Genomic DNA, 27,899 nt, shown 5'->3' with positions numbered 1-27,899 from the left:
TAATCGGCTGTTAGCTACCTTTATTGCTTAGATCAAATTATAAAGTATCTATAATATATATAAAAAATGTATAATAATGTATTTATAAGCATTTTAGCGATATCATTGTATTTATCCATGTGGCTCTCAAACATATTCATTTTAGCCACCCCCTCTCTATATAATATGTAGGTACCTACCTAATATTTATTCCTAAGAACATTAGAAATTTCATTATGGCGACATTCTTGGGATACCTTAACAAACTAAAAAAGGCTAAAGGTTTACTCAACAAAATTAAGGAATAACACTCATTGAATATTATAAATTATTTAAGCTCTAACTTAAACAATTTAAACAGCAGACATCATGAATTGTACAAAATTAATATTACATTTTTATCAATGTTTTCTTTTTATATTAATTATTTAATTCTTTATGTACATAATATATAGGCTAATATAACCTTAGCTGTTGCCTCATGCCTGTTGTATATTACGAAGTCCTATAATAATGCAATTAAAATTCTAACTGCAATACTACATCATTTCAGTCATTCTTCAATCAATCATAAAAAATTCAAGACAGTAGCTCTAACTCAACATCATATTTATTTATTCAATTTGAAAATTATAAATGCTTTACAAAAATAAATTGATGGAAAGTGAGATTATGATAACATGGCAATTAATTACAACAAAGTATGGGATGGCTCTTAAAAAAAAAATACAGATGTGGTCCTTTGATGTGTCAGGCAATCACTATAGTGTAAACTGTCCAACATTGACTTCATTACAAAAATATTTTTTTTTAATAATTATGTAATAATTTTATACAACTTAAAAATTTGCTCTAGAAAATTACATTTGTTTCCTTAAGACATATGTTAAACAATTTTTTTTCTCAGACACCTATATAACTCAATGTGTTTTACATGACATGTAGAAAAAAATATAACTAAAATTTTATATTTTTATATATGTTTTAGTTAGGTATATATAATATAGCCATAGCTACACGTTTATGAGGACAATGTTGAATGGTCAATGTGAGGCATTCTTATCCTATAGTTCTCTCCGAAAGCTCTTCTTTGCAGACTATAACAAACAAACAAACAAACAAACAAATAAATAAACATTAATCTTGTGAATATATTATAAGTTATTATAATTCATAACTAAATATATTGAACTTTTTTGTAAAAAGCCATACAACTAAAATATTGTTTTAGGCTCCATCAAATAATAAATATCAATAGTAACTTTATTTACATCAATATTCGAGTAAGAAAGACGTATGATACAAGGGTGTCGTTTGCGGCATGCAAGAACGTGCAAATACACACTTCCAATGTGTAGACGTATATAATTCTAGAGAATTTATGGTTGGTATAAAACACATAGGTAACATTGTAACAATACAATTTTACAAAAACGTGTTTTTTATGATCTTATAATATTTTAAGGATTATCACAAACTCAAGTTTTACTCACTTCACAATCTAAGATTGTGGTTAAATTATACTACCTATGGATTATTCAAGATTTTGGTTGGTGCCGATTTTGCGTATATGTATCGTTCTTATACATAATACAACAGAACAAATGGTTACTGAAGGTACGACAATAAAATACGTATTATATTCATTGCAATGTTAAATGACCAAAATTAATTGGATTGAGCTTAATTGTTCTATGATATGAATGAACAAATTAACTACAAAGTTTGCTATGTTAGTTCTCGGGAGGTACTTAATTTTTAAGAAGATAGTAGGTACTTTGTGGCACTAAACAAGTTTCGTAACATGGTTTAAAATAGGTATACATTATATTGTGTGTATTATCTTTTCCACCGCGTCTTCCGACTGGTGTAACCTGCTCTAATTTAAATCAATGTACAATTAGGAGTTTGTATTTTTACGAGTATTAGGTACTTCAGCGTTTGTCCGAAAAACGCAAGGCGACCAGCGTTTTCCGCCGCGGATGGAAACTTGTAGTACATCCAACGTGTATATAGCTAATCCGATATAAACCAATTGCATTTGAATTCGACGGAAAATGCCTTGTATAGGTAGCCCCGCCCTAACTGAAATTCGTTCCAAACTTCCCTTTGCTTTCATAGGAACAGTGTATTGGGGGAATCATCAGAATTAAACCATTATTAACAAATAGTCGATGACGACTGTTCGGGTTTCTAAGAAATATGTAAAATGTTTAAATGTAGATAATATTATAAATAAACTATGTGATGTTGACTGCTGAATAAGGATATTGATATTTTTTTTAATTGTATATTTTTTAAACGTAAATAAGTAATCTCGTGTGTTATATCTGTATGACACATGTGATGTTTTTACTAAAGAATAAACATTAAACATTTGAATTATTATTGAATAGTAAAATAATCGATTTTATTGTCACCGTATGAAGCAAATCGTTCTGTTATTATTGTATACCTATATGTTTCCATAGAATCTAGGAAAAAAACGTAAAAAATGTATTTTTATCTAAAAGTCACAATCATTGTTTCTAAGTTTATTAATAAAACATAAAAGAATGACACAATAATACTATAAACAATTTGGTGGAAAACGTAAAATAAAAATTATTAATAATAGTTTTAAAAATCACAAATTTGTTTCATTATTATAGGTTCAGGTGGAACTCTGGCTTGTGATTATGGGTCTCAAGTCTTCGCATTTTCGGCACATATTTCCGCTGGATTCGTTCTAGTTTGTTTAGCAGTTTCTTTCATTTTATATGCACATTTTATGGCATTCACATTCACCTATCCAAAAATCCAATTGAAATTGTATTACCAAATAATATACTTCTCCCAACAATTGCTCGAGCGACAATTATTCACAGGAAAATTATTCGAATACGACAATCGTACGAGCACAAATTGTTCATAAAAGAAAAAAAATAAGATGATTATCATGTTATATGTTTTAATGATTTTATCATATCGTATGTACAAACAATTTAAAATTGGAACAATTACGCGCTCGACATTTACTCTGCCCTCCTTAGCCAAAAGGCAGTAAGTGACAGTAAGTAAATGTGAAAAATTAGTTTATTATATCAAAATATTCGTTATGTTAATGTGTATTTTTGTTAACCTTAGAAAAAATGCTGTATTTGCAATAGATTTTATATTAAACGTGATAATGCATGTACGTATTTTTAAACTGTACAATTGATATACTAAGCAAAAAAGCAGTAACTGTCAACTGATCACATTATAATGTAATTTTGATTAGTATGACTCGCATACAGCCTATACAAGACATGACCATTAATACAATATTATAATATAGACAACAAATCTTATATCTTTACATCTTTACATGATGAATGAATGACGAACATTCAGTGTTCACACGTCTGTTTGACTTATGAGTTACGGCTTACTAATGAAGAAAAATATTTTAAATGCATTAAGTTAAAAAGATTACTAGAGTAAATAACGTTTTTGATTCTTAAATATTAGTAATGTAACAAAACAATAATCAATCAACAAACCAGTCATAATAATGAAGCAGATAAATAGATAATTCAATATTTAAATGTGTTCACTGTGGCTTATATAATTACTGTATAAATTAAAAATAAAAACTTATTAAAATAAATAGCACCAACTATTTGATTTGGAACTTTTTATAGCTTGTAAAAATGTATTGAATACGATTATTATAAATTTAATTATGAATAAATTAGAATAATGATATTAATTTGACAGTGGGCTCGAATATCAATGGGTGACTTTAAATCAAATAATATGTAAATTGTAATTGTATCATTGTGTTAGTAGTAAATTAACATTATCTAGGTCCCTTATTGATCAGCAAGATGATGACCGTAAATCGTAGAAGATCATCTACAATTCATCAATTCCAATAGAAGAACCTATCAGTTATCTGTGTCACACAGGTCACCAAATTTAGTTTTTAAAATCGTGGTATCAACAACACAGCTATAAGAAAAAGATTTATTTTGTTACTTCCAGTGACCCGATTTAAATTTTGAAAAAAGATCTGTCTCCGATAACTTTTTTTCAGTCTTGTTAAATACAAAAATCAAAAATGTATTTCCTACATAACTTAGAAAAATAGATGCGTATATTTAAAACAATTGGTAATTGGACATCGGGGAGCAAGTAAACTAATCTTACACTTATTGGTCTAATACTCTAAAACCACAAACAAATATTGTGTGCTACGGCCACATTAACGCATTTCAGTTCAAGTGGTTAGGTTATAGGCACAGTTCTCGCAAGTGAGAATATCGGAAATATAATTTTTTTTATATTCTCTACTGCTAAAAAACTTACCATTTTGTCGAGAAAAGAATGTATAAAATAAAACATATCGGAGACTTACATAGATTTATTTATTATAACGTGGCAGACGATGAATTCATTTAACAAGTTACAAGTCCATTATTTTTTCACTAATTATTAATTAGTGGTGTATTGGTAAACATATTCCTGAATCCTGCGTATATGATTTCTTGACGCTGTTAAATCCTAGGTGTCATTGATATAATCTTAACATTAAGTCAACAAATATTTTTTCTCGCTTCGCATTATCGTTTATTCAATGGTACCTAAGGTACTAAATAACACGAACTTGTCGGTCAAGTCATTCGTCTCTAATGTGTTAATTATTTATTGGATTCACAATTATGACACATCGTATAAGACTTGACGTACAATATTTAATATATCAATAATTAATAATAAGTCGTAAAATGATAAATTACTTTAATAGTTTCTATAGACACGAGTACATGATTTCATGAGTAAATTAATTGTGATTATAAGCTAAGTCAAGTAAAATAAAATAGATGATATTTTATGAATGCATAAGTAGTATTTATTTGTCATAAACCTGATATGTTTTCATAAAACTTTCAATGGTTACATAAATTAAAGTTTATTTTTATTTTTATTTTGCTAAAACAATATTTTTCTAACTGAACAGGAATTTGGGGAAAATATTAAATAAAACCTCAAACCATTTTTTAATATTCAATTTGTAATGTATTAATACACTGCGTCAATCTTGCTTCCATGCCCAAATTAATTTGATGGAAAAAAAATGTTTTTTCTGCATAATATGGTTTAATATAATATAATTAAGGTTTTTTGCAAGTTTTAAATATTTTGGATTTTTTTTAACAAATTATAGGTAAGTACATAGCATGACTAAATAAAGTCATGGTACATAGTATAGTGATACTGCAGGCCTTTTAGGATATAACTATAAACGAAAATCTATTTTTCAACTAATTTCGTTTCCCAACTTGTACTTACGACATGTTATAGCAAAACTGCATGAATTACACTCAATAAAAAAAAAAACTTATTACAGAAAACATTTTTACTAAAAATATACTAAATTGTATTTAAAATATATATAACATGAATAGTATTAAGTATTTATTTAGGTTACATATACTATAATGGTATTCATCTTAAGTATTTTCATTTAAATGTCTTATTTACTAAAAACTGTTATGTATAACTTTTAAAAAACTAAATTGAAATAGAATCGAATTTGTTGGTACCTAGACATTTTTTAGAAATAAAAAATATACCATACGGAATCTTACATAAATATACAATATATATATTTATTGTGTACTCAACCAACTGTATATCCTGAAGACCTAATACCTTATACTTTACTTAGCTCAACGATTTCCACTTCCATACATCGACATCGACAATCAGAAAATGGATGTACTAAACAATTGTTTGAAAATCATAAATTAATTTTTTACTATTAAAAATATTTATATTTTTAAGGCTTATTTATTGTACAGCTATCGGGTTAAACGAAAGATTAACTACCTACCTATATGATTTACCATTTAAGATACTTAAACTAATTATTGATAAACTGTGATAATTTTACTGTATTTTTTCAAACTGGAAATAAGTATTAAAAACTCATATCAAAAACGTAAGTTGTATTTTTTTACCATTATTTTAAGTTTCAATAAGTTTTCATGATTAAATCAACCAAACTTAAAGCAGGTCTCATAAGCACTACAGCTTTAAAAATTTAATATTACAGTAATTTTTGTTTGAAATATTTGTACGTAGAACACCTTTAGAAATTTACATTCAGTAGTTCACACTTCACGTAGATTCGTTCGCTTAAAAATCTGAGTGATCGGCCTATTCAAATTGCTAATGCTAAGAACATTATGTGTATTGGTACGTAGGTTTTTAAGGTAGTTCAGTTTCTTAGTGAGAATTTTAATTTGCGCTATACTTATTATAAACCCAAATCTTGTCAAAAAACACAACTATGGTAAGAACCCACAAACACAGAATATGTGCTTACCATTAAGTTTTATAACCTAACCTAACGAAGCTTAACATCATCTACTATGCTAATCTTCTCAGATAGAAACAACAAAATGTGTGTGTTGACATATGGCATCTTCTAAAACCTCGTGAATTTTGTTCTTTTAATTTCTTTGCTACATAGCATATTACTATTTATATACTTTTATACAACATTTTGTGCTCCGTCACTGAGCACATCCGAAATAAATACCAATAAATCATTGGAACAACAGCACAGGCTGGATCCTTATAAACGGTCATTATTGTATTTCTTTTCTTTCGAAATTATACATTACAAAATAGATCTATTATGCCGGGAAATTATAGTATGTTTATATTCTGTTATCCGCATCGTCTGCCGTGGCGTCGAAGTCCATTTGTATTTGTTATCTATGGAGGTAGCCAGGCAAGTAGGCAACTGTCGTTTCGCGTCCGATTTGTTTACAAAATCAAAATTCCAGTCGATACCCACGCAGGAGCTGTACATACCAATTACCAACTCTCCCAACATATTATTTATTTATTACGTCGTTCCCGCTTATCGCTCTTTGTTTCGTGCACGGTGCGTCGGTGCATCTCTTATGAGTTTTAGCCTCTAACCTATTATTTCATTAGTCTATAGCCTGCCCTGGTGCTCTCTGAGACCACGTTGCCACGACTGTACGACTGACGCCGCAGCGTTTTTTTCCTCACAATAAGAGGTTAACTTACTCTCTAGTAGGTTTTTGCTGACGCTGAGCTCGATATTGACAGCAGCGTCTCGTGTTATTAACACAATTAGAGGTTAAAACATTATTTATTGCTGCTGTGTTTTGTTTGTAATTTGCGCGTTCCTCGCTGGAAACATCTAAGTGTTTTGGGTGCAATTTTTATACATCGTTAGGTAAGTATTTTTATTTTATTTTATTTTTTTTCTGTTTCGTTAATACTCTCATAATAAAAATGATAGATAATCATCGTCTGTTGCACTAGCGGTAACTAGATAAAATGTCAACGAACTACTTAAACCACAACGTTCCTGGGTACAGCGGTAATTATGACCCGCGTCCCAGCGGTGACGACTTGCCTGGAACCAGCAGTGATGATGACGACTCGGAGCCAAATACTTCTATTACTGAAGAAACCCCCTATGTCAGTATATATGGCATGGTAGGTGCTAAGAATGTGAGTATTACAATTACAATTGTTAAGTAAGTGGACAACACTCATAGACAGACCTGTCGTACACTTAGCCATTATCGTTTCGTCGTTTTTGATATTACCTACTAAGAGGAGTGGTCGGAGTAGCCCTGTTGACTTTATGTTTGATGATAAATACTTGAGGCATAAATTCACTTTAGCTACCCAGCACCTTTTTAATTTTTTTTTTTTTTGAAATAGATGTACTTCGACGAGCTAAGAATGATGGTGCCAAAAAAAAATCGCGGAAACCATTATTTTGAAAGTTATAGACATCCAAAGTTTGCGATTTTACGTTTATATATACGTATGCGCCATGCGCGCAAGACTGTTTTAATGTTGCGCGAAGTAATTTGAGTTTGGCGAGCTGGTAGTTACCCTGTGACCAACTTGGGATGGTGTTGCACAGCAAGTCGGGGGATATTTATGGTTTGCGGAGCGGAACGTAGCGACGAGTGCTGCTGGCATGGCATCCATGTACGATGTTTTTTCAAATTGGTGGCCCACTTTGGTAGGTGTTGCATAGAAAATCGAGGGATATTTTCGTTAGCGAAAGCATCGCTCACCCAATACAGTAGGAAATAACATTTTTACGCCGGATACATGGCAAAATTAATGTTTTTGAAACAATGTCGTGCCAAAAAAGTTGAACCTTTGTCTGCATTTTTTTAATTTGCTGGCCATTTATACTCGACAGCTGCACACACCGAAAATGGGGATTACGTAATTTCCGAGGACTCGGACAGTTTCAATGACGACGATAGTACAGATTACAATATCGATATGTAAATAAATGATAATATGATTAATGATGATTATACCCATAGACCTTATAGTATACCAGAAATTTGTTTATCTTTTTTTTTTATTGTGCGAGGCATTATAGTAGTGTTGCGCGCATGCGTATCAACGTAAAATCGCAAACTTTGGATAACTATAACTTCCAAAATATTGGTTTGCGCAAATTTTTTTTGGCACCATCGTTCTTAGCTCGTCGAAAAAATTTTTTTAAAAATGTGCTGGGTTGCTAAAGTGAATTTGTTCCGCAACATGACCAGTTCACCATCTAAAACCGATTTTTTCATGTTAACTGGTCATGATCTTAACTTGCTCGGAGTATATGCTATGATTGTGAAAGACAACAAATGAGGAAATAGTTAAGTCCTGTAAGGACTAGAAAGTGAATTTATATGCATTTATTTTTGAAAACAACATTTAGTAGAATTTTAAAAGATGGTGTAGTTTGTTTGGAGGGTTGGTAATTGACTATTATTTATACTAATTATCTATAAAAATTTTGAAAGTAGATTATTTGCCTTAAATAAATTAAAATGTGTTTTTAAATTTCTCATATCTATTTTTGACGTGTACTATATTTAGGTTACACCAGAATAATCTACAATTATTGTTGATTATTAATAATTCACTGTGGCCTGTACTGGTAGCTCTTATGGGGCAGTTGCAAAAACATTTAAGGATGCCTTATTTTTGTTATTTAATCCTATTGGCTAAGTGAAAGTTCATAAGATTACAGGTTGAAAAAAGAGGGCCAGTTTCGTGTGGGTCACTACAATGGGTGATGTTAGATTTGAAATCCATGACATATCGAATGTCAAAAACAATTTTTAACTTCCAACGCTCGTAAAATCTTACTAGTAGATTTACGTGTAATTTTTTTTTTAAATTTCCATTAACAACTTATGAAGAGCCTCGGTATTTAATTTTTAAGTATTTAAACAAACAAAATATTTTTTTATAAATTGCCGAAACAAATTATTTTGAAAATTGAATAGTGTATATAACAGGAGTCTTCAAACTTTTTCATTCGAGGGCTGCATAATATATCAAAAGCTCTTAGCGAGCCAAAATGTATGAACATATTATAAAGAAAAATAATTCTTATAATGGTTAATCCCTCCAACTGTTTAATTGTATTAGTTTAGCTTATAAATTATGATACGGCTGATAATTGATGTGTATGTGCATTAATGACTTTGAGTATAACACATATTTTTAGATTATTTACCACTCTTTGAGGGCCATGGGCCATATAGACCTCTGGTATAGAAAATGTTAATTAAACATCCGTTGAATATTAAATGGTTATTAGTTTTTTAGTTACTTCAAAAAAACTTAATCAATTTTGTCAAAAACTGGTTTTGCTTAAAAATCTCTATATTTTTCCTTAATTGATTGTTTTTATATATGCACTATCAGTTTTGATAACGTATTTCTTAGGTTTAACTCTTCAGTCTTCGCAAAAAATAGTTAACATTTGTATTTACATAGTAGTATGGAACAACAGAAAATCATCAGGTTTTTATGTAAAATTTTGTTAGGTAGTCAGTAAAGATGTAATTTTCATGGGTACATTGTGCATCTGCGTGATTGCTCAGTGAGCCAGTACAGGCCTATACTCATCACTCGTCAATAACTTTAATAATTGTCATTGTACATTGTATTTATTTACTTATACTATCACTGTGATACCATCATAATGGCAATGGTATGTTTATAAAATAAACTTCATTTTATATTATTATAAGACTTGATGTTGGCTAGGCGTACACGATCCCGAGCACTAGGGACTTTCAGTTATTAAACTGTAGTAATAAACATAACAATGATTGTTTTGATTATATAGTATTGTATTTTACTTTTATGTTTGATTAAATAGATCCACCAAGATGTGGAAATGTACCGTTCGACATTGTATAACTTAAAGACTGAACCCGAAGAGATTAGAGAAAGACGAAACCAAATAACCAATGAAGATTTCTTACGACGGTGTTTTCTACCAGATGTAGAGAGCGCGGAGATACAATATATGAAGTCATTAGATGAACCAGTTAATGAACCAGTTAATGAACCACAACCAGAAGAAACTACAAAACAAATTAAAATAGAACCAGTTGACGAAATTGAAGAAGATTCGTTTGAAGAGGAAACTGAACCACTTGAGTATCTACCTGAGACCTACTCAGAAGCGACAGAAAACTCCTATCACGTTGACACAACACACCCTAGAGCGCGTGATTTGGAGAACATTAGAATGTTCTTAGAACAGTATGGGCAACCAGATGAAAGAGATAGAGTAAATTTGCCGCTAGTTAATATTCGACCAGAAGTTACGATTACTGCAATCAAAATCGAACCGGTTGACGAAACTCTTGAAGAGGAAACTGATCAATCTGAGTATGAACCTGAGAGTGACTCAGACATGATAGAAGAAACCCGTTATGAGATGATCATAGTTAGAAGAGCTCCAAACAACCCTAGAGCAAATGAGTTGGAGAACAATAGGATGTTCTTAGAGCGGTATGGAGAACCAGAGGAAATGGATGGATTAAATATAGGACAAGCCGAACAACAACCAGCAGAAGAAGCTCCCTCTCCAATCGACACAACAACTAACCCTAGAGAAAATGAGCCGGAGAACAATGGAATGTTCTTACAGCAGTATGGAGAACCAGAGGAAATGGATGGATTAAATATAGGACAAGCCGAACAACAACCAGCAGAAGAAGCTCCCGCTCCAATCAACACAACTAACCCCAGAGCAAATGGGTTGGATAATGGAAACACAAATAGTGAGTTTCAATACTGTTTCTTTAAAAATACATTTCTGTGACAATGACCATTAATAGCTTTAGCTTGAAAATTATTATAGTTAATACTATTTTTTATTCCATATTTCATATAGAGTATAGCTGACCCAGCAAATGTATTTTGCCTATAAAGAATTTTTTGGCAGCTGCACTTAGTCTAGAACACGAAAAATAATCTCTGGCCGTCACTCACCAAGTGGCAATTTTTCAACAGTGATTGTCAAATCACTGTGAATACTATTTTATACACAAAAGCTATTATGGCAGTACAATGTTGAGAACCAATTGTCACTAAAGTAGGGTATGAATAATACCCTACTCTAATGAACCAGGGGGTCAGTGATCATTTTTCGTGTCCTAAACTATAACCAAAACAAATTCCAAGGGAGACCAATATATGAATATGTTTTCAAAGTCTTTTAAGGTTTCCGAAATTATCAAGTACCTACTAACAAACTCATAATCATTTTTTTTATACAGTTTGTCCCATTGTATGTGTAGCACTAAATATCTCGGCCTTAGATTATTATATGGTCTGCTGGTGATAGCTAGGGAGTACAGAAGTACACATTTTGGGGAAAAACAAATTTATAAATCCTTTGGTTTACACATGCACAGTACAACTTGAGTTTTTTTTTTAATAGCAAACTTTAATTTTGTCATTTTGTTAGATAAATCTTTTTTTTTCTACTTGTCATTTAGATCTTTTAAATTGACTAAGTTACAGTCCTAACCTTTTTGAGGTTTGGAATTAATAAGATTTTTTTGATTTTTCAATATTTTGGTGTTGAATGATTTTTTACATGGATTTAAAAATTTGTTTGATGAATTAAAATGTAAATTAATTTATAACATTATTTTTATATCTATTATAATCTAACTATCTATCTATCATTTCTGTTTTGTTTCAATTGAGATATTCTCAATTGGTTTTTTTCAAAATCAGTCAGGTATTACTTGCCTCTAATATATAAAAACTATTACCTAATTTTACATTTATATATAATAGGTTTACTAATGTAAATAACAAAATATAATACAATGCAGAAATTTATATCCAATCGTAAAAACTATTTTTATTAGATCTGTAACCAAAGGCAACCCTATATAAAAAAATAAGGTCTTGAGTCAACCTTGATTATGAGTCATGACCGTTATTGATTGAAAAACAAAGCTACAAACTCTACCCCAGTCTCAAGGAATCTATTAATATAACTGTTATTGAAAATGTTTGACGCTAGAGGACAAATAAATAAATATTTATTTTCATATATTAGATATCGATTTTTAAATGAAAAAATTGAGTTTTGAACAATTAATTTGTTTGCTATAAAAGTATTTAAAGCAGGGGCGTCATTTCAATTTATTCGCTGGGTGTGCAAACTTTAGGCAGGCCAATTTTGACATTTCACCAGGCCATTAAAAAAATATTTATATTTATATATATAAATGTAGGTAACCTATGCAAACATATGTAAATATTCTTTCTTTCCTTTTATAATTCTAATTGAAACTCATAACGACAAATTCAACTTTTAAATAGCTATAAATTCAAAGAATTAAAAGTTTATAAGCAATTTAAGCAACCAGCTAAAGCCATTTCACTTTTAAATATATTTTATTTTAACATTTTTTAAGTTAGCGGGGCCGTTGCACACCCTGCTCCTCCCCAAATGACGCCCCTGATTTAAAATATTATACCAATATCAGTTATTTTTTATATAGATTACTAGTTTCACAATAGTCCCCATTTTTTGTTTGTGCATTGTGAATTAGTAGAAATAATTGTTGACCAAAACATTTATGTTTGACCTAAAGCTTAAAATGTAGTACCAAGATCTCACATAATTCAATCTTACAGTTAGTTAAAAGTACATTTTGTGCACATTTTCTTTATAAGCTGGGTTTGATAAGTACCTACTTGTACTTAAAGGAAGGAAGTCACCCTATTTTTTTTTAGAAGTCGAAGAAACAAATTTTTAACTTTTTTTCTATTGGACATGATTAACAGGCTATAAATAAAAAACATTTACTTTATTTGGGGGGCAAAATAGAAGTCTAAAAAAAATTAATATTTATTTTAGTTTGATTTATAATTTGTTTTTTATTATTTTGATTTAACATTAGTTTAACACATTAGGTGCTGCTAAAATAACTGTTTGGAAAGACACGAGTAACTCAGGAAGTCAAATATTTGATTTTCTATCTTATTGTGTCTTATAGCTAAGTAATACATTTAAACATTAATAAAATAAAGAACAGTAAAATATTTAATTAAAATATAAAACTAATAATTACTAATTACAATTAATATTTTAGATTCTGAACATTGTTGAAAAACGTAGATCAAGGGCTCTTTACTAATGAGAACCCACCTGCCTTCACACAAGCAAAAATACAATAAACTAGCCAACTATTTAAAAAAATTGTTAGCTAAACATAAAACAAAATCTCTTGAAAGTTTTCTAACTAATAAACCAACAAAAAGTGCAAAACTAAAGCCCTTAACGTCCCAATAAAAAAAAAACACCTCTCCCTCATGGAAGAATGGTACATCAACTGGTGGTTGAAAATAAACCAGTCAAAATCCGTGCATTGTACTTTTACCCTTAGACCTACTCCTCGCCCAGCTGTCTCCATCCATGGTATCACTATTCCAAATCCTCAAACAGTTAAATATCTTGGAATAACTCTAGATCGTAGATTAACCTGGGCCCACCATATTAAGTCTAAACGACTAAACTTAAACTCTCGATTACGCCTTTTTAAAACATTCATTAACAATAACAAATACACTAATATCAACACAAAACTGCTCATATATAAATCTTTAATCAAACAAGTCTGAACATATGGCATATAGTTTTGGGGTAATGCAAAAAAATCAAACATAAATAAAATACAAACCTTTCAAATCATAGCACTCAGAAAACTTTTAAATGCTCCTCCTTACGTCTCAAACCACACTATCCACACTGATCTAAAAATAAAATTAGTACACGAAGAAGCTATAGCTCATTACCAAACGCTTCCACAATCGTCTTACCTCCAATAGCAACTCGTTAATACGAAATCTCGCAGTCCTTTCTATTCCAGACGTTTAAAACAGAAATGGTGTCGTGACCTACTTGTTCACCCCCTCCCATCCTTTTATATATGTATATAAAAAAGGTCAATATTGAGTGTCGTAATTGGATGAATTCTCATGTCATGTTTATCCTGCTATAATTTACTATAAGCATATAAACTTATTGTGCTCCTCAGGTACAGATATTTTATCTCAAATAAAATAAATTTTAAAAAAAAGATTCTGAACGAAACGATGAATGTATTGATATTAAAGGAGCACACAACACAAATAAAAAAATTCTTTAAATTTTTTTTAAATGTTAAATTATTGTAGTTATGGTTATATGAAATGATTTTGTGAAGATACGATATAAAAAAAAAAATAACTTTAAAAGATATTAAGATATGTAGAATAGCCGCGTGACGTCACTGGGCCGGAGTCATCGTAATTGCCTATCTATTCCATATCATTATCTATAAACTCAATAGCTCTATGAAATTTGTACTTAACACTATTATTGAAAACATTAAAAATAATTCTTTTCATTAATATTATGTGTTTATGTTACATCTAGTAAGTAACAGTTTAAAAATAAGTGAAAATATTAAAAACTGCTTTATATTAATTTTATTTTTGATAAAAAAAACTCACCTAAATAATAATAATACTCTTTATTTTCACATTTGTTTGAAAAAAATTGAATAGTAACTCCATAAATGTAAATCTTCAATACTTTATCGTTATCAACTGAAAAAATTGTTAACTAGTTATCAAAATTTGCGAATTATTTCTAGTTAAAATTTTTTTACAAGATTCCCTTTAAGTTTTCATACATTTAACATTAAGTAAAAGTTTATCGGAGAGTCAAATACATTTTTACGGGCTTTAAAATAAGACATTGGATATTCACTCGTAAATTAACAAATTTTCTCACAAAACTATAAGTACCTATACAAAGTTCAAAATGTTGACAAAAACTATCAAAATCTTTAAAATTTTCAAGTTATTTTATAGCTAAAACTATTAAATGTTCAAGTTTATTAGGTAATGATTGAAAATTGAAAACAAGGATTCTCATAAATAGTTTATACTGTAACAAAAAAAACTAAACAAAAATGTTAACAGTTCTTTTTTACTGACATTTTAAGTTCAAATTTGGATGAAATTATATATTTAAACTAAGTTTAATGATTTTTGTTATTTTGATGTAATTTAAAAATATTAACCACGGATACTTGAAACTAATAGTACATCATTTTTAGAGTATATTATTATATTTTATACACACTATGACAATTTCAAATGAAGTTTTTTGGCAAAAATTACTATAGGACTAATGCCTAACAGAAAAATAAATTACTTTAATCACAATAATAAAATAAAATATACCTAATTAGTAATATTATAAACTAATATTTCTGAAAATTGATGTGACAGTCTTCAAATAATGATAACAGAAACACAAAAATAATATAGTGTTTTTGTAAATTTTATTGAATGACAATCTATAACATCAATCATTGAACCTCATTATTACAAGACATGATAGGTAATACATAGTATCTAATAAGTCAGTGATCAATGTATTTATTTTAATTTTTGTTTCAGTAATAGAAAACCCAACTGGTGTTCAAAGACGAAAGAGAAAAGAAGTTAACTCTACTCCAACCCGCGTTTCCTCTAGGATAAAAAAACCTAGAATAATGTATAATGTTTAATTATGAATATTCTACTTTTCTCAATATAAATATAATATTTATATAAGTTCATTTTTAAATATTACTGTGATGTTTAGTTTGTTAAACATAATTAAAAATTATATTTTAATACATTTTTTTTCTATTTTATTTTATATAACTTTGGCTAAAAGTTAATATTTACAGACATTGTATATCAAATTGCCATCAAGGGTTTATTTGTGGTCTTAATCCACTTTCTTAAAATGTTTCTAAAAATATTATGATAAACAAGAGTAGTACATTTTTTTTTTAAATTCATTTAGATTATATTTATAATCACATTAATAACTAAACTTTTAAAAATCTATTAACAAATATAATTCATCTTTGTTTTTTTATACATTTTTATTGTTAATAATATTTGATATAATAAATGTATTTTTTTCCTCAATTTAATTCTTTAATTAGTTGAGTTTTCCAAGGTCCACTGAATGAACAAGTATTTTTAATTTGTTTCCACGGGATGTACTTTACACAAGTGTTCTATACATCACCCTGAAGGTTTATAGAGTTTAGGGTATGGGTATATGGTTAGTAATTTTACGATTTAAAAAGTTATACATTGTCAACCAGTCTTAAAATAAAATAAGCTAGAACTATTAACTTGTACTATATTTAATTAATTGTTATAAGTTTACATCCATAGACTTGTACACAGGTCTGCGATTTGTCATGGACTGAAGCACCTCACATTTGACAATTATATTACCCATATAATTGTCATAATTATGCCTAAAATACAGTAATTAATTTTAGATAATATTTATAAAGCGAATTTGAAAAAAAATTGAATGATTCATTATATTCACTTTGTGGTTTAATAATATAGCAGGGCTTCAAAACTTTACAACGGAAAACATTTTCAAAAAATTGAATTTAAATGAGTTGTATTAATAAAATTATTGACTAGAGGGCTGATGATAATATATGGGCTCAGAGCACTACCTGATTTGAAAGTCTGTGTACACCTATGCTTAATCAGTTTATGAGACACAGTGGTGGCTATCCTAAGATCTATGTATAATGTGTGGGTTTAACAACCCATACAAAAGTATGTGTAAGCCCTAGGATAACCTCGGCTAATCATAACAAATTAACTTTTATTTTAAAAAAAAAACCAAATTTGAACAATTTAATATAAACTTGGTGTTGTACAATAATATCTTCAATGTAAATACATTAGATATCCAAGTTTCCGATGTATTTTCAAGATCTACAAAAAAATATGTGTGTGGGTGGGTGGGTGTTCAATTTAGGTACCTATTGACTATTAAGATTTGGGTGGTTATTCAGAATTTTTTTTTTTTATTTAGTGCAGTGGTCACAACTTATTAGACATAGTTTGAGATCAGACCATTTTAATCCGTTAACTAGATGAGTCAATAAGGCAAAAGGTCACCAAAAAAATTAAAAATAAAAGCTAATTGTTTACTTAAAAACATTTATTGAAATTTCAGCTATTATGTAATTAAATAAATAATAATAAAAATAAAATATGGGTATTTAATAGAGAAATAAATTTTTTAATTAAAAATAAAGTAGTAAAATATTGTAATACGTTAGATGATCCAACTAGAGTTGATTGGATTTTGCCTTCTTTGGTTCAAAATGAACCCATTTACCGGTGTGTGAAGCTAAAAAGGCAAACTTTTTGCTGTCTGTTAGTATATGTGGAAATAGGGAACAGCGGTTTTGAGTTTAATGGATGAATGAGTCAATTAACCGTGAGTCCAATAAGCGACGACCACTGTATTAACACAAAATAGGTCCTTATGCTGAGCTGCATGAACAATTACTAACCATTTAGCAAATCAATATAGTGAACTAAAGGTCCCTCAAACATGATTTAGTGGCCCATTGAATTTTAATGGACCAGTAAATTGATACATTTTTCATGCAATCTAGAATTAGTAGTTAAGATAAAAAATCAAAAAATGTACAAAGGTTGTGAGTCCCCAGAAATGTGTGCAATATATTGGAATAGCCTCATTGTATAATTTTTTTTTAAATTTACTTTAGAACTTGTACATTATTAGTTAAAATAATAAGCTGATTATGCTAGTCTAAATTCGGGTGTTCCAAGCACCCCCAAATGGCACCACCTATGCTGTCAACCCTGAGTAATATTGGACTATAGAGAAAAAACTATACATGACTGTAAACAATTGATCTAAACATTTAAATTCCAAATTTCGTTCACATAACAAACAACATAATAACAATGAGTACCCTAAAATAAAATACGGCGATAAGACAAGACCATTAGACCAATTAGTGAAGATAAACCGATTAAGACATTTATCATGTCAGCTAATACCTAATATTACTGGAATTTAAAATGCGTAATGTAGTCATGCAGACAAATACTTGTATTTTTATTTTAATCATTATTGAATATTTATTTTATTTTAAAAAATATATTTTAAACCTAATTTTTGGTCACATCAATTGTATAAAATATTTTTTAGCACAAAAAAATTTATAAAAAAATTGAAGGTAGGTTGCATACACTACATAGCTATTATTTCGTGGCTTTTTTTCTGTCATTGACTATAACCTTTTTTATACACACGTACATATTACGTCTTTAAGAAACAGTACACATTTAAGGGGATTCCACTCAAAGTACCGTTTTTTGAAACAAATAGACCTATACGAGTTCGAACGACCAACGTACTTCATTAAGTTATACTCTGATATTAATTTTGAAAACATATTTAAATTTAATGAGTAGATGGTCTATTTTGAATACTTCAAGACAGAATTATAAAAAAAATGTTATAACTGTATTTTTTAACCATGAATTCCTCATGGTAACTTTTTATCGTATATTACGATTAATGATTATATATTGAGAACGCTACCCATGCGTTTGATGTATCCATTTTAGAACACGTACACGTACGACATGGCAAATTTTGGTTCACTAGTTTCAATAGTGTATTAGTGTGCTGTTAGTTTCGAATGTTTCGATGTTAGGGTGAATTGATATATTATCAAACTTTCAGGTAAAAAAATTATCCGTGATTAAGCGTCGACGCATTTTAATTTTCAAGCAAGAAAGTTCAAATCTCGCTTGAAAATTAAAATATTGAATAAAAGCCGACACTTCAGCACAGATAATGTTATTATCTAAATGTTTGATTTTCAATTAACACTAATATCAAAGCTAAGTAATAACAGAAACACTATTGAAACTAGTAAACTAGAATTTACTATGTTATTCGTGTGTAAGATGCAATATTTTTATAAAATAACAACTAAAATATCATATACAACTCGTTATTTCATGATTCATGAAATATATTATGGAAATAAACTGGGTGAAGCATACGGTACCTATACCCACAGCTCACTAACAAAGGTAATTAATTAGGTATAGTTAGATAACAAAGTATTTAATTGAAATATGTTATTATAGGTATAGTATTAACTTGGATTTTCCCTGTTATTCTGAGAAACGATAAGTTTAGTTTTAATTAAAGATTAATTTGTTTTTAAATTACCCTTTAATTTCAATATTATAATAACACATCACAATATTTTATAATAAATTGTACTTTCATAAATATTATAGAGTCTATAGCTTGAATCGTATAATATGATCTGAGGCCTATAGTATAACTAATATACGCAATAAGGTAAAGATACAGTTACTTACACAGTTAAATTATTATTGAATCCCAAAAATCGGGAAAACATTTTTAAAATACTTAGCAAATCAAATTCCAAAGTATAAAGAATAAATAATGAGTTCAAAATTCAAATTTAAATAGAGTAAGTATAATATAAGTGCGTATTTTAATGAGCGTGGAATACAATTATTTATTGTTATTTATTTATATTCTGGGCCATTTTAATAGTTTTTTCTGTATTACCTAACTTATGACTCAAATTAATTAGGTACCTATCAGTTGTCACTATTGTCATTATATGAGAAGTGAGAACTGTTGATTTTACCAAACCATGTCCCATTGTTCAATTAAAAAACTACCTATATCCAAGTCAAAAGACAAAAATAATTCAAATATTGACCTGTATTGTATTTAAACGAGTTAATAATCAAAGTGAAAATCGTAGTTAGGTACCTATTTAAATGTTATTCCACTAATCGGCAATCACTAATTAAATGTATTGTGGAAGTAGGTACCTCCTTCCTCAGTTAGGAATTTAACGGTACCTAACTTAAACACAATCACATTGTCTGTACTTATATACTGTAAATCCTAATAAATATTAATATCTCAAAATTACGAAAAAAAAATACAATTGGCAAAAATCATATTTCAGAATTACGAGTTAAAAATGTTATCGACGGGTTCGAGAAGACAAATACGGTCACACAGCGGCCGGCGGCTCATCATAATGTCGTATAGGTTATAAGGAAATAATAAAATATAACCTACATAGATAATGACATAATGTGAATACACAGTAAGCACTATATAAAAATATCTTTAATAGTAAATACCTACCTAACTAATACTAGTATTTATAAATTATAATCACTGATAATTGTATAATACAAACATCGAGTTGTATTTATCGTACCAAGAAATGTACTTAACAAACATGAACTAAATATGAACTATAATAATATCATAAATGTACTTACGGTTATGAGCAATGATTAATTATAGATCTTCGGGACGCTGACGTCAATTTACAGACCACCGGTACTTGCGAGTCAGGGAAATGGTGAATATTGGCGAAGTTACAAAGATTCACAGCCACTAGGTTAATAGGTAACTCGACTCGCACGACCACTGTATTGTTGCGAAATTGTGACAATAATAATAATAATAATAATAATAATAATAATATAATGTAAACGGCGAATTTATATGCTTTACCCAGATCGGCGACCACAACGGAGCAATGACAAAAGTACGAAAGTTCTATCGCATCGACTATCGTCTATCATGCATTAGAACGTGCTCAGAACGGTGAACATGACGTGAACGGTTGAACAGTTGGTGAGCGCCACGAATGAATTTTTACATTATACAATCTCCCGTCCCCTCCAAACAACACACCGGTAAGAACGAGACACGGGTAAGCATTGTGGGGATGATTGAATCTGTATTCAGTTGTTCTCACAAAGGATTTCGGGCTACCAAACAACGAACGCTGAATTAAATGCTGTGTCATTTATGCCGTTCTGTTTGGCGGCCTGTTGCCACGAGAAAAAATAAGTCGACCAATTCTCGTTGCACGCGGAGTGGGGGAAAGAAAAAATATAACCATAATAATTATTGTAAAAAAATTCTAATAACACACTTGTGGATTCGACACGTCACCGGTACCCATAGGGGCGCCCTTCTCACTTGGTACCAATAATTTAAAAATTATATCCTTCAACAATCAATTGTATTGAAAAAATTACTTTAATTTTTATTTTTGTCATTAGGTTTATTCAAAATTACGCTTAACGCAAATGATATATGGCCTTGGAATACCCATTTATTATAAGGTTATGTGGCAAGGGCGCGCACGAGTAAGCACCAAACTTAATTTTTGGCCGTATACCATTTGTTTACCTGCACCAAATTATCGTACATTTTATGTGCCTCGACATGCTGAACAATGTAAAGGGAATAAAAAATAATTGTTGGTTGAAAATTTAATAATTTTCATAATAATTTACATGTAATACCTAAATAGTTACAAACAACTAAAAATAAATTGGATTATTTCAATATTGAATTGTCGACAGTACTCATAATTATATAAAGGTACATACATACAATATAATATATAGTCTTTATATATATAATGAATAATTAAAGATTTTTTAGCTTAAAGATAATAAAAATACATAAGGACAAGTTTTTGTTTAATTAGAGTTTTAAGTTCAAATTTTCAAAAATTCGGAATTCCTCAACATTTTGCAAATTAGCATAACATTTAATAATTTTATAACTACAAATCACATTTTCACTCCAAAAAACAAATATTACACATATAGTTCAAGTAAAATAAATTGTGTTAATTTCAATAAGGCACATTAAACTATTATATAGTCATATAGTTATAATACAAATATTAAATATATATATAATTTGAGTAAAAATTAATTAAAAATAAATAAATACATAAACACAACTATTTTTCAGTTCTATTGTAAAATAATATTGATACGCAAATTATGCACAACCTTTTAACGTAAGGTAAACTATTCATAACCTAAAAATCAAACGATGCGCAACTGTCTTACAAAAAACATCTAAATTAACAATAGTGTTGCTCACACAACAACTGGTATGGGGGAATCACCCAATAAATAACCCCAGAAATTTTTAACCAAAAAAAGCCGTGAAAAAATAACCCTATCATAAAAATTAATAAATTATGTGTACACGTATTCACGAGATATCAATGTCAGTATATGTATGATTAAAAACAAACAGTCATTTTTTTTATTTCATAATTAATTTGCATTAAAATGTCAATAATAAGTTTAAAAAAAAGTTTGTGACGCTATGATGTACAGTAGGTTACAAGTGTGAAGTGGGTCATTATAATGGATGGTGTTAAATTTGAATTCAATGATATAATATCATTGGATACGATGATACGAAAGACGATTCTGAACGGAAACGGGTTATCGGCCTTTTACATTACATTTATATTATTATTACTACCGTACTGTAGCCGAGGCCCGGTAAATTGAATTAATCTTATTTGCATATTATAATAATTTATTTTAGAAGTTTCAAGTATCCACGAATAATATTTTTAAATTACTGAGACAACAAAATAATTAATAAATGAAATCGCTATTGTTGGTTATCTCTTCCAAATTTGAACTCAGAATAACGATAAAAGATCTGTGTTCATATACTTTTGGAAACTTTTGGTTACAGAATAACCTTCTTAAGTGAAACTTATTTCAAATTTTCAATCCTTGGTTATAATAGTTGAACATTTCATAAATTTTTAACTACAAAATAATTTGCAAATTTTCATGAATTGTACGTATTTTACCTAAATTCGAAATTCAGACACTCATAAAAAATTATTCTGCACTGCCGCTCAACTTTTTTTTTAATTTCCACTAACAACAACTTACGAAAATTGTCTTGTATTATAGTTTCCAGGTTTTTAACAGGGCAAACATTTTTTTATCATTAGTTTAAGAAAACTAATATTAATCGAACATTTCATATGCCTATAAATATAATTCAATGTGAGTCAAAATATTTTGAAAATTGTATGACGTATAGAAAATGCTAATATAAACATTTAATGAAAATAGCATGTATCTACGTTGGAGTTACGGAGTTACCAACACCAAAAATCAAAATTAATTTTGTCAAAAACCGATTTTCCTTAATTTTGTTTTTGTTATCCCCGGTGGAATTTTAAATGTTGACCCTCCTGAATTCACCAACTGGATTCATTTTCTCGCCGGAAAATATATTGAAATTGAAAATCGAAGCATTATTTCGACTACGTCTTATAGTGTACACAGACACAAAAAAATTTTGATTTCGATAATTTTGTTTTGGACTCTGTAGTCTCTGTTTCTTCCGTATGACCGTATACTTGCCAAGTAAGTTTTGCACGATCTATTGAATATTCATTTTATTTATAAATTTATGTCCAAATTTATAGATATTTTCCTGCAACTAAATAGCTAAATCGGTTATTCTTTGACTCGCAAAGTCACAAACATAATTAGTTCGGTAGTTATCTTCAAATGTTGTTTGGTGAATACACTTACCGCAAGTTTTCTTTTAAAGTTTCAAGTACCAACGAATAATATTTTTAAATTAAGACAAAATAGCTAAAATCATTATTCTTGATTTAAATGTTTAATTTCGTCCAAATTTGAACTTAAAATATCTATAAAAAAAAACTGTGTTTATATATTTTTGTCACAGTATGTACTACTAATGAGTAACCTTGTTACAAATATTTAACTCTTGGCACTTATAGGCATGAAAATTGAGCGTTTCATACTTTTTTTACGAATCCCAGAAAAAACGACCAAGGAAAAAAAGAACAAGGAAAAAAAGTACAAGAAAAAAAGAATAAGGAAAAAAGAACAATTTTTAAAAATTTGAAATATATTAATAATTGATTATGAAAATTAAAATATTAAGGGTATCAATAATATGGAAAAATGCTATAAAAATATATTATTATCTCTTATTCTTCATTTTTATATATTAAAATTAAACTATAACTTATAGTATAATATAGAGTAAAATAAATTTTTATTAGTGGAAATTCCCTATGTAGAGATCACAGTGACCTTTTCATACTTTATCATCAAATATAAGTTATAAGTTATAACCAGTGTTATAATATAAAGTAAAATAACTTTTTATTACTGGAAATTCCCTGTGTAGACCTTTTCATACGTCTATAGCAGGGGTGGCGAACCTATGGCACGCGTGCCAGAAGTGGCGCGTTGACCAAATTTCAGTGGCACGCATCACATTAATATATGAAATAAAAGTTTCAAATAAATGTGTACCTAATAAAATATGTGTAATTATTGCATGCTTTTTATTTTCATCTTACCTAGTAAAATTCATTTTTTTTTTTTGGCACGCGAGCATATTTCAAAATACTTGATTTTAAGTTTAGCATTTGACTAAAAGAATTATCGCCATCCCTAGTCTATAGTCTACTCTATAGGTACTATTATTTGAGTGAACAAATTTAGCCTGTTGGCAGTCAGTGAAGTGACAAGTGTTTTCCAATATTATAAAAATTATATTCAGTTAATGACCACAGAAGTGTCAGTGTTTTTAATAATATAAAAATTCTAATTTGTAAATATATTAAAACAAATTGAAATGGAAATTTTTAAATCCAACGAAGGCGGTGACAAAATACCTTTTAAAGGATACACTTATACAGTAAAGTACAGAGGTATAAATCATAATTCATAATACACGGAAATGTTCGACAAAAAACACCACAAATTGTCCTGCAATACTAAGGGCTAGTATCTTGAAAACTAACCCTTCCGTGACAATAGGACATAATCATTCTGCGAGTGAATCTGAAGTAAATGCCATGGTACCTGTATCTAAAATGAAATTAGCAGCAAAGACATCTTGTGCGAATCCAGTCGAGATTTATGCTCAAGGTGTTCTGAGTTAGATGAATGTTCTAAATCAAAGATGCCGCTAGAAGAAAACACCAAAAGAACTTTAAGAAATCAAAGATCAAAAAATAATCAGTGTAATAAACAGTGTTACCAGTGTCATTTTTTAATAATATTTTATATCAAATTTTAAATTCTTCAATTGAATTTTCAATTTTTCATCAAATTATATCAATTTTTAAAAATTGTTCTTTTTTTCCGTGTTTTTTTTCTACAAAACACAATCGACGAATATTCGACATTTTGTCAAATTTTAATTTAAAATAATCATAAAAAAACGTATATATGTATCATCAATATTTCTTAACTGCTATTTTAATAATTTTTATAATGCCTTCTATCAAGTACCTATCTGGTTTTTATTGTTTTTTAATAACAACAAAATAAGAAAATCGTTCCATGAGAAATCGAGTGAATACCCATGTCAAAAAAAAAAATGAAATCGTGTATTTGTGATTCTATTTTACACGGGTGTTTATCGATTTAGAGCTAAAGAAAATATTGGGCGAATCCACTATTACCAAGCAATTCAAGATTATTCCTTATCAAGATTGTATTATTATATACTCAAAATAATATTTTTTTTTGGGTCATCCAGTTGATTGACGTTTGGGATTTTGGATAATCGATGTTGAGATGGGCGTTTTTTTATGCGGGGAAATTTTTAACAAAAACTGGACATTTTGATAAGGTACAAGAGGATATTAGTAATCAACATTTTAGATCATTGGTTAAGATACAATAACATAAATAGACCTCGCACATCCTAGTAAAACTACACCTAATAATAATAATATATTAATTGAGTAACAATATTACATGAGTAATCAGTTTGCCCCCCTCTCATCACCATTAGTTAGTATTATATACTTACGGATGTTGGATGCTGATGTATATTGTTGATATTTTTTTATTATTTGCCAGAAACCGATTGTTGTTTTATTTATTTATTATCCGTGTAGTTACTGTACATAAATTGCACTAATTGCATTATTCATGATGCGCAAAAAGTAATTGTACTCTTTTGAGACAGAATTACATTATACATTTCGGAAATAAAATTTTAAAATCTATTTTAATTATATCATATCACTTTATTTTTTAAACTAATATAGGTACAAAACTAAATTGTTTGGTCTAGAAATTCAATTTCATTCTTTTTGTTTGGCAGAACACATATTATTTTATACAAGTAAAATTAAAAATTAATTGCATTAGAATAACACAAATATATTTTTTTTTTTTTTTAAATTTGTTAAAATGTAAAAAATGATGTGTACTGAGTAAGAGGAAGTGCAAAGTTAAAAACGGTTTGTTTTAAATACATTTTCCCAATAAAATAAAATTCTTAAAATTAATAATTATAAGGGGGTGTCACACCAGCATGTGCTGTCTTACAAAGGTCAATATACAAAATTAAAATTAAAATTAATCATGATCAAATTTACTATTTTTTTATTTATTTATTTATTTTTCAAGATGATAATGGACCCCACTGAATATGTTCACGTGGGGGCCCGTTCTAAATAATTGAAATACCAATAAAAGCTATAATAGATACTTTAGACATTCTTAAATGTATGTTTAATAGTAGAAACCAAGACATGTTACAGGCATTCTATAAAAAACTGCGATGAAAACATTTTTAATATTACAAAAGACTGCAAGACAGCTAAAGATACGACAAAAGATTTAAATTAATTTTGATTGTTATCTGTAAGTAACCAAGCCATTCTTAAATTGAAATACTGCAGCATCATCATCAAATCAGCGATTCATAAATTGAGGATTCCAGAATACAGCAGCCAGCATTAAAAAATCCTTGTACAACATAATATTTTAATAATATTTTAAAACATATTATTTTTAAATAAAATGTTATACCTTTTGGCAATATGAATATCATCTTTTATTATGTTTATTGTCCCAAGATAACAGCGTTACTTGTGAATATTTAACTGCGTATTTTAGGTTTGGTCTATAAATAAAAATGCTGAGTAACGTCAAAATAGTTATTGTAAATATGTAAACAATTAGTGTTATTAAGATTACCTTAATAATAGTTTATTTTGGAGCAGTATTATAATTGTGTTATTTCCTTATATTTGGAGTAAAAGACTTGTTAAATGTTGTCCCTCGATTGAATTAAGTGTTTGACTTGCATGAAGTTTCCAATTGATTTATTTATTTTAATTGCAGTATTTAAGCGACCAAGCCTTACTCAAAATCAACACAGCACAATCATCAAATCAACGATTACTGAATACAACAGCCAGCATTAAAACATCCTTATACAACATAATATTTTAATAATATTTTTAACTATATTATTTTTAAATAAAATGTTATACCTTTTAGCAATATGAATATCACCTTTAATTATGGTTATTAATTCCAATATAACATCATTGCTTGTGAATCTATAATTATGTATTTTAGGTTTGGCCTAAAAATATAAAACAATTTCAAAGTAAGATTGATAGATTTATTGTAAATATGTAAACAATTAATGCTAATAAAAATTACCCTAATAATTAAATTCTTTTTGTTGCAGTATTATCTTTATAATTGGAAGAAAAGACTTTTTAAATGGTGTCCCTTGATTGATCAAAGTGTATGACTTGCATGAAGTTTCTAATTAATCCATTAATTTTGATTGTAGTCTGTATGTAGGTGACCAAGTCTTAAAATCAACAAATCAATGATTCACAAATTGAAGATTACAGAATACAGCAGCCAGCATTAGAACATCTTTATACAACATAATATTTTAAAATTAATATCAGCTTTTATTTTACATAACTATTGATTTAAAAATAATGGAGTAACTGGTGAATCTA

The 27,899-nt window shown here is 28.7% G+C and overlaps 1 protein-coding gene and 3 long non-coding RNA genes across 5 annotated transcripts; 2 read left to right on the top strand and 2 right to left on the bottom strand.

The window, feature by feature from the left end:
• Positions 1–571: 571 nt before the first annotated feature.
• On the bottom strand, positions 572–20,920 carry LOC111031331. The gene is made up of 3 exons (XR_002604190.1): positions 20,789–20,920; positions 20,551–20,701; positions 572–1,076 (listed from the first exon to the last, which is right to left on the bottom strand). It is a non-coding gene; the product is annotated as an uncharacterized LOC111031331 (long non-coding RNA).
• LOC111031330 lies at positions 6,871–16,151 on the top strand. 2 transcript variants are annotated; one of them, XM_022311223.1, is made up of 4 exons: positions 6,871–7,222; positions 7,312–7,503; positions 10,196–11,108; positions 15,805–16,151. In XM_022311223.1, exons 2-4 carry the CDS (start codon positions 7,327–7,329, stop codon positions 15,912–15,914), a joined length of 1,200 nt encoding a protein of 399 aa, XP_022166915.1. In that variant the 5' UTR covers positions 6,871–7,222; positions 7,312–7,326; the 3' UTR covers positions 15,915–16,151. The 2 variants fall into 2 exon arrangements, with proteins under 2 accessions (XP_022166915.1, XP_022166913.1); XM_022311221.1 differs by having other exon boundaries at positions 6,872–7,222; positions 7,289–7,503.
• On the top strand, positions 20,902–27,343 carry LOC111031333. Its single transcript, XR_002604192.1, has 3 exons — positions 20,902–20,973; positions 21,346–21,432; positions 27,259–27,343. It is a non-coding gene; the product is annotated as an uncharacterized LOC111031333 (long non-coding RNA).
• Positions 26,133–27,811, bottom strand: LOC111031332. Its single transcript, XR_002604191.1, has 5 exons — positions 27,586–27,811; positions 27,411–27,505; positions 27,112–27,347; positions 26,944–27,037; positions 26,133–26,880 (listed from the first exon to the last, which is right to left on the bottom strand). It is a non-coding gene; the product is annotated as an uncharacterized LOC111031332 (long non-coding RNA).
• Positions 27,812–27,899: the final 88 nt, after the last annotated feature.

Source organism: Myzus persicae, unplaced genomic scaffold (assembly GCF_001856785.1).
Source record: "Myzus persicae strain clone G006 unplaced genomic scaffold, MPER_G0061.0, whole genome shotgun sequence".
Taxonomy (NCBI): domain Eukaryota; kingdom Metazoa; phylum Arthropoda; class Insecta; order Hemiptera; family Aphididae; genus Myzus; species Myzus persicae.
This window is presented reverse-complemented; position numbering and strand designations above follow the sequence as displayed.

Bases quoted from the DNA above. Each gene is read 5' to 3' on its own strand.
- LOC111031330 (XM_022311223.1), top strand. From the start codon at position 7,327: ATGTCAACGAACTACTTAAACCACAACGTTCCTGGGTACAGCGGTAAT. The intron at 7,504-10,195 runs GTGAGTATTACA...TTGATTAAATAG, and splicing joins GCATGGTAGGTGCTAAGAAT to ATCCACCAAGATGTGGAAAT. The intron at 11,109-15,804 runs GTGAGTTTCAAT...TTTTTGTTTCAG, and splicing joins GGATAATGGAAACACAAATA to TAATAGAAAACCCAACTGGT.